This window comes from Solanum stenotomum, chromosome 8 (genome assembly GCF_019186545.1).
Source record: "Solanum stenotomum isolate F172 chromosome 8, ASM1918654v1, whole genome shotgun sequence".
In the NCBI taxonomy this organism is placed as follows: Eukaryota; Viridiplantae; Streptophyta; class Magnoliopsida; order Solanales; family Solanaceae; genus Solanum; species Solanum stenotomum.
Window position 1 is genome coordinate 24,580,725 of NC_064289.1, and position 8,699 is coordinate 24,589,423.

Below are 8,699 nucleotides of genomic sequence, written 5' to 3' on the forward strand. Positions count from 1 at the left end.
GCAACAGGGGAATGTTTCATGGTAATCTAACCCCTCCTTTTGTGTATATCCTTTAGCAACCAACCTTGCCTTATATTTATCAACAACCTTATGTTTTATTTTAAACATCCATTTAGAGCCAATAGCTTGTTTGCCTGGTGGTAAGTCAACCACCTCCCAAGTGTGATTACTTTCCAAGGCACAAAGTTCATCAGTCATAGCTGCAATCCATTTAGAATCTTGAGATGCTTGTTTAAAGGTTTTTGGTTCAACTTGAGGAGATAAGGAACCCAAGTATGCTTGGTAATGAGGGGATAAATGTGAGTATTGGAAGGAATCAGAAATGGGATAGGAACAACTGGCAGATGGTGGCTTAGCTTTAGAAGTGGTGATGTAATCATTTAACCATCCAGGAGGTTTAATAGTTCTAGAAGGTCTGGACTTAGACTGATATGTAATTTGGAGAAGTTCTTCTGTAGGCTGTAAAGAAGGTAAGGCATCAATTGTGGGAATATCTTCAGGAATGGAAGCAGGACTGGTCTTAATAATAGGATCAGGAATAGGAGTAGTGTTGCATTCATTAGGATGATCAGAAGAATTAATGAGAGGGGTGGAAAGATAATCTGAATTTTGCAGTTCAAACATGTCAAGGTCAGTAGAAGTAGATTCAACAGGTTCAACTTGGTAAGGGAAGATGGATTCTCTGAAAGTTACATCTCTACTCACAAAGAATACATTATCAACTAAATCAAACAACCTATAACCCTTTTGAGTTTCAGAATAACCAAGAAAGAATGCCTTCCTGGCTCTAGAAGCAAACTTATCTCCTCTTGGTAATTGAGTTGCATAACATAAGCACCCAAAAACTCTTAAATGATCAAGTCTAGGAACCTTTTTCAACAACATCTCATAAGGTGATCTACCTCCAAGTAATTCAGTAGGTAGCTTATTGATCAAATACACAATTGTCCTAACACACTCACCCGAGAAATGAATTGGGAGAGAACTTTGAAATCTCCAAGCCCTTGCCATCTCCAAGATGTGTCTGTGTTTCCTCTCTACTTTGCCATTCTGTTGAGAGCTGTATGTACAACTACTCTGATGTATAATGCCTTGAGAAACAAGTAAATTATTTACAGAAGAGTTGAAAAACTCAGAACCATTATCAGATCTCAGGGTTTTCACAAGCAAACCAAACTGATTTTTTATTAAGGCAATGAAATCTTTGAGCACTACAATAACCTCACTTTTAGAGTGAATGAGGCATATCCAGGTGTATCTACTATAGTCATCAACAATAGTGACAAAATAGTGCTTTTTATCAAAAGTAGGCTTCCTATATGGCCCCCAAACATCTACATGAATTATTTCAAATGCTTCGAATATTCTGCAAACTGTAATCTACAATGTTTTGCTAGGGGACAAATCTCACATTCATGTTGTATATTCTTGTTTGATAAATGCTTCAGTGATTGAATATGCTGTAGAATACCAATTGAGGCATGTCCTAATCTCAAATGCCATAATGTTGCATCTCTACTCATATTTGCAGTAGCCATAGCATGCACTGGTGACTATTTGTTTCTTCAAAATGTACAATCCTTCCCTCTCTTTACCAATCCCCAACACCTTGCCATCGTAGAGTCCCTCAAAGATACAAAAATCAGGGAAAAAACACACTGTACAAGATAGTTCCCTGGTTAACTTCAACACTGACAACAAACTAAATTTGAAGTCTGGCACTTGCAAGACATTTCTAAGTTCACGATCCTCTAGAACCTGTGCAGTACCAATTTCTTTGATATCACATTTACTTCCTGTTGGAACTTGTACTCCATCACTGTTATTTCCTTGTATTATTTTAATAGCAGTCAACAACTCCTTATTAGGTGTGATGTGGTGTGTAGCTCCACTATCAATTATCCATTCATAAACTCTACCTGGTTTTGAGTTTAAAGAAGCCATACCTGACATATTAGCAACACAATCTGATGTTTCTGCTCTATCCATCCTGTTTACCAGATCTTGGTATTGAGGTGGTGTCATGTGACCTTCAGCTTGCTTTCCTCTATCATTGAAGTAATCAACATTCCTTGTGAAATGTGCACCTTCAGCTTGCTTTCTTCTATCATTGAAGTCATCAACATTCTTTGTGAAATGTGCATTTGGTTTGAAGTCAGGCCTAAAACCTTCAGCTGCTTTGTAGTCATTCTTGTAACCAGCAGTTCCTTTTCTTTTGCTTTGAAATCCTGGTGGATATCCTACCAATTTGTAGCAATCAATCTTATAGTGACCTTTGAATCCACAATGATCACATATTGTATCAGGAGGCACAAACTTCTTTGGCTTGGAGTGCATGTCTGAGCTTTTCCTGCTAAGAGAGTTAAATGATCTCTTGTTCTCTCTGAAACTCCCAATGCTCTTTGACTTTCTTCTTGTGCTGCTACTGCATATGCCTCATTCACAGTTACTACTGGTTTCCGAGCCAAAATGTTACTTCTAATACTGCTAAAACTCTCATTCAATCCCATTAAAAACTGTAGAAGTCTGTGTGATCTTAAATGTCCCACAGCGACATAAGCTGCTGAATCCTCACAATTGCAACCTGGTGATGGGATCATCACATCCAATTCAGCCCACAAATCCCTGAGCTTCGAGTAGTATGAAGTTACAGAGTCAGTACCCTGTTTAAGAGCTGCAATTTCAGACCACAAATGGTAAATTCGCGTTAGATTTAATCTATCAAACCTTTCCTTAAAATCTTCCCAAACGCTTTTCGTGTTTGAAGCATATATAATCCCTGGCAGTAATTCACTTGTAACAGTACTCGCAATCCACGATAACTCGATTGCATTACATTTTTTCCATTGTTCCTCCAGTACTCCTTTGAAAGCTGTCGTCCTGCACGATCCATCAACGAATCCAAGTTTTCCTTTTCCTCTAAGAGCCAATTATATCGAGCGACTCCACAAGGCATAATTCTCTGGTCCTGTTAGCTTGATTAGGACTAAGATCACTCCAGGTGCATCAGGTGCTTGAAGATAAAGTGGATGATTGTGATTTAGAGATGTGACTTCATTTTCTGCCATTGATGTTGCTTCGTCTGTCGGCATTGATGCCTCTTTTAGGAGCTTTTCTTCGCTTGTTCTTATCTTCTTCTACGCAGATCGATCCCTCACGATCTGGGATCTGATACCATCTTAAACCATATCAATGGTTTATTGACTACAACATAGAGAGCGTTTCAAGTAAGAAGAAGAAGAGAAAATGTTTTCATATATGAATCAGATCCAAGTTACAGCTATTTATACATCACAATTATTGTAACTAACTTTGTACTATTCAAGTTGGTATAACAACTTTCACGTGACTACTGACTTAACCAATTCTAATTATAAACCACCATATTATTTAATAATAGTAGGTCATATGGCTAAATAATAAATTGTAATGAACTAGTAGATGTACTATTAAAAATTGAGTTAAAATCGAGGGTTAAAATCACAATTTGGTCTTCACTCTTCATCGGTTAAAGGCGAGGCTTAGTTGATTCTATCCATTTGTTTTTTATTTTTCTTTTTTTAGAAATATTTTTAAAAATATAGCTACTTAGAATCGAACCCAAGTATTTTCTTTGATTTTGGATACTTGACTATACATATTATTTGATGAAATATTTACATTGCTTTTATTAATACTCTTCAATTGTAATTTTACACTTCAAAAATTGTTGGTGTCCAACATTTTTGTAAAAAAAATAATTAGAAAATTGAGGGACTTCTTCATTTAAAAATATATATATATATATATATCTTTCGAATTTCTTCTCCATATACTACCTCAAAAAAGACTTCTTGTCTAATGAATTACATTAATTCTATTTCATTTTTGGCTTTCTTTTGGAATAATCTCATATTTCTCTCTGATCACATGTATTAGAATCTAACAGCTAAACATATTCTATAGATATTTGTAGTAATTGAATGACCTCTTGCATGTATCACATTCAGTACTACTAAAACTATTTTATTTTTTTTGAAATGAGGATCAAGATCGATATATATTGCCAAATTGATGCACTTAGGGATATAGATTTTTCAGTTACAAAGGATCATTAGACAAGATCAATTTAATCGAGGAACGTCCATCAGTTTATTTGGTTCCGCCAGATCGGTATTTGAGGTAGAGCATGTTGGGACGATTTTCCTTTTTAAAAATTTTTTTTACACCCGACATGAAAAAACTAAACTAACGGGAAATTTGGATTTAATTATTTTATTTAATTTTAATTCACAATAAATTAAAACCAACCCAAATTTTAGGACCCGTTTGGCCATAGATTTCTCAAGTAATATTTGGAGAAAAATTTGGCAAATAGTGTTTGTTCATACAATTTGTCATTTTTTTGGCAAATATCCCAAATTCCCAAATACTAGTTTTTTCTTGTATTTGGGCCAAATCTCATTATTTGGGATCTTTTAAAAATTGAAATTTTACACCAAACTTTTATTTTTTACAAAAACACCCTCTATAGTAGTTATTTGCGTTGTATTACATAATTTTTTACGTGAACACTAAAGTAGTGATGAAATATTCAGTGAATATATATGAAAGTGATTATATGGCTGTTGATGAAAATGATGAACAATCGGCTCAAGGTAAGAAAGTCATGTGCTTTGTCTACTTCACAATGTATGGAATGATGCTTGTTGCACTCACTCCGAACTACCACATTGCTCTAGTGTCACAGACACTACTTGTTATTTGTTGCAACGAAGATCCAATTGACTTGTAATACAAACTTATGGTTAGTTTTGATAGTTTTTAAAACTTATGGGTATAAATCATATTTTTTTTAATAAAGTGAAATATGTTTCCCAAATATATGGCCAAACACATGGTGAAATTTCACCCAAATTTTCACCCAAATAATATTTGCCAAGAATATTTGGAAATCTATGGCCAAACCCTAGCTTAAAATTTAAACACGTTTTTAGAATGTATGTTTAATTTTGTTGGTTAAAACGGTCAGTCATGAGTTTTGATTTTAAAGTTTAGGTGGGTTTTAATCATTATGAATTAAAATGTGGCGCCAATTAACAAATGTCATGTGATTTTTTAAAGAGTTAAAGTTCACCTAAATACTTATGTTGGGTTGAGGGGTATGTTTGAGCCCAAAAATAAGTTTTAAGGGTATTTTTAAGGAAAAATTACATAACAAGATAAATATTTAATATGTATTTATCATAAACCACTATAGTTTAAATAATTACAATTCATAGTTATAATTAGGATTTTATAGCAAATTATAACTCTGAATATTGACTAAAGCCAACTCTTGAACTAAATTCACTTAAACTTCCAACTAAAGAGATCAAATCGACATAAAGACTTCAAATTGATAATGACAACCCTCCTAAAATCAATTTTGCAATCCAGAGCTGATGGAAGTGATATAATTTCATCCTGAGACTAGTAGCTCCAAGTATTGACAAAAATCACGTTTAACAACTTAAAGCCTCCAAAACTCTAAAACTCTTAAAAATTACAATTTTTTTATCCGACTAAAAAAACTAATCTCATTAGCTAATCCAACATGACTTAGTGCAACTATCGGAAGGGATAAAATGATAATTCTCCAATAATTTTCAAAAATGACCTTCAGAGTCATTACAATTATTTATTCAAATAATTTAAATATTAAAAATTATATTTCTAGCTAACTCAAATTTATTAAGTTGATTAAAATTGATAATTGACCTTACACGTGAACACTACACACATCTTCCTACCCAACCCCCAATGAGAATACCCCAACACACAACAGATGACTCTTCACCCTCTATCTCTATATAAAACATAGTCATGCACACTACTCGATCATCCACACTTTTCAGTAACAAAATTTCAAGTTTTTGCCCTGTTTTCTTCTAGCAACTTATAACATAATTTGATTCTTTCTCCTAGCTGATTTGATATTTTCATTTGATTCTATTACTTGACATCTTCATTCTTGTAGATGACATTTAGGAATGTCAATAGGGAGTTTCAAGAACTACGTGTTGTTGTCTATCAAGTCAAGTCACTTGAAATTTGAGGCAACCACCTCTAATAGAAGCATTCTTTTGAATCATTTTGTCTTTGTGATGTTCACTATGTTTTTTCTAAAAAGCATATCGAATATTTGATTGGTATCTCCGAGTTCAGGCCAAATTTTTGTCGAGTTATTGTCTCAGTTATATCAACCCAAATATTTGACATTATTGTGGTCATGAAGATCAAGAATACATTTATTTTTCATGCTTAGGATCTTATTAGTGCACTTCTCTTTTAGCACAATCATATTTTTAAACAATATTTTCTTAAAAAATAATGTGAGTAAAAAATTATATATTTATTAAGAAAAAAACGATGAAACAAAAAAAAAAAAAGGAAAAAAACATAAATTAATAAAAACAGATACCAGATATAAGCTAGAATGATGAATCAAAAGAAGTATACAAACAACAAGAAGAAAATTGATGAAAGAAAAGAAGAAAACAAATATGACGAAGAAAACAAAGACACCACATATATATAAGGTAGAAGAAGAAAATTGATGAAACAAAAAAGAAAATAAACAAGAAGAAGAAAACTGATCATGAAACCTGTAGAAGAAAAGACATTACATAATAAATAGGGATACATGATATAAACTAGAAAATGTTCTTTAGAGTTAATAAAATATTAGTCATTTGATATAATACAATACCTTGGTTCTTGTTATTAAAAATCATAATAATAGATGATAAATTTAAAATAAGTTAATTTAACATTTTAAGATATTAGGTAAAGTTCTACTATCATTTAACTAAGAATATTTATGCACTTGAAATTAATTTTTTTTTTGTAATAAACAAACATTTTATACCAAATGAAATGTTGCACCAGAGCATGGAAAACCTGGGCTTGGACATAGTCCCAAGCTTCAGCTAATATAAAAACTCTGACCATCTACACATAATATTTTCGGGTAATGCTTGAAGTTCACCTTTACCCCTGAAAGACTCTGTAGTTCCTCTCTTGTCACACCATGTATACACTGCTAGCCATTATTACCCTGAACATTTGAGATTGAACAGCTTTGTCATTCACATTTTGAGACATCTATGTTAACTGATCAGCAGACCAATCCATGACAGCTCTAAGATATTGTTGCCAAGCTAGCAGTCTTTTCCACACTTCTTTAGAGAATGAGCACGAAAAGAACAAATGATCTACTGTCTAAAACACATCAAGGGCATATATTATCATAAAAAAAAAAACCCTCATTTCAGCATTTGTCCCTAATGTACAACTTTCCATGTAAAGTTAGGTATAAAATAAACCCTCATTTAAAAGCTCCAAAATTGTTGCAGACTAGTCTTCTCCATGCTAATTTAGGATTAACACCTTTAAGCTTAAGGTAAAATTGTTTAATAGAGAACACATGTGACCTTTTCACACTATCTTAATCCAAACAAGCTTCCTCCATAGTTTTAGTAGCTCTTAAGATCTTTTTCAACATCCAAGATGCTTGATTTTGAACCCATTCCCAAACTTCAAGTAATACATATAGACCCATTTAATCCACAATTTATCTTTTTTTTTTATACAAGTTTCATAGTATTTTGTACACACCAATTTGTGCCATCTAAGAAAATGGATAAATAATCCTCCTGCACAATAAAACAATTATAGTGTCTTTTCATTTCACTTTAGCCTTCTAAGAAGAATTGTTTCCCCTTGTCCTGAGAAAAAAATTGTAAATAGCTTCGATTGTCTTTAGTACCTTTTTAGGTAGAACAAAGACTTGAAATCAAAAGGTATGCATAGCAAAGAGCATTGATTTGAATAACCGATCGATCTCTACATGCATAAGATAAGAGCTTTAAGTAGAGGAGTACACTGGCTACTTGACAATCTTTTAGTATTCATAGGTACTTTAAGGTATCAAAAAGGAAATATTCCTTTTGAGAACTATAACATTTTCATAATAGCTTGTTGGTAGCCAGATCTATACCTTCAAAATAGACACAACTCTTACGAACATTAGCAATAAGACAATGCATCTGAAAATAGTTTTTCCACCGACTGTATGTTATATCTACAAAATCATCAGCAAATTCAAGTTGCACTATATGAAATTAGGTTGAATTGTAGATCGTTTGGCAACCTTGGTCCTTAAAAGCCCTTTGTAATAGCTATATATATATTTCCTTCTCAATGTCTTGTTCAGTGTGTACAATAATACTAACAACAATAGTAATACCCTCAATTCTACTATGTGAGACTTTATTATTCATATTAGCAAAGAATAAAGAATTTACATAGAGTTCCCAAGCTTCTACCAAGTAACTCTAGACTTTTGCCTAGAAAACTCTATTCAATACTAGCCCATTTCATACTCCATTCGAACATTGATTCTTATTGCTTTCCATCACCAGTTTGTTCCTGCATTCACGCCAGCTTAATCTTTGGTTCTTGCACAATACTCTTTATACTTGAGTATTCCTGCTTATTGGGTTGCTTCATATCTACTTTTACACTCATTGATTTCCTCTAGATGGTAGGTAGTGTAGCTAGCCCAGTAACCTTTTGGCTTTTTCCAGCATTCAACTACTATTATATGAAAATTCCGATGATCAGCCATATAGTTGAAAAACTTAAAGGATGTATGATTCTGCCACTTGTGCTCGATC

General features: G+C 33.0%; 1 protein-coding gene across 1 annotated transcript; it reads right to left on the reverse strand.

The window, feature by feature from the left end:
- Positions 1-1,491: 1,491 nt before the first annotated feature.
- Positions 1,492-2,529, reverse strand: LOC125873073 (uncharacterized). Its single transcript, XM_049553937.1, has 2 exons — positions 1,947-2,529; positions 1,492-1,626 (listed from the first exon to the last, which is right to left on the reverse strand). Exons 1-2 carry the CDS (start codon positions 2,335-2,337, stop codon positions 1,592-1,594), a joined length of 426 nt encoding a protein of 141 aa, XP_049409894.1. The 5' UTR covers positions 2,338-2,529; the 3' UTR covers positions 1,492-1,591.
- Positions 2,530-8,699: the final 6,170 nt, after the last annotated feature.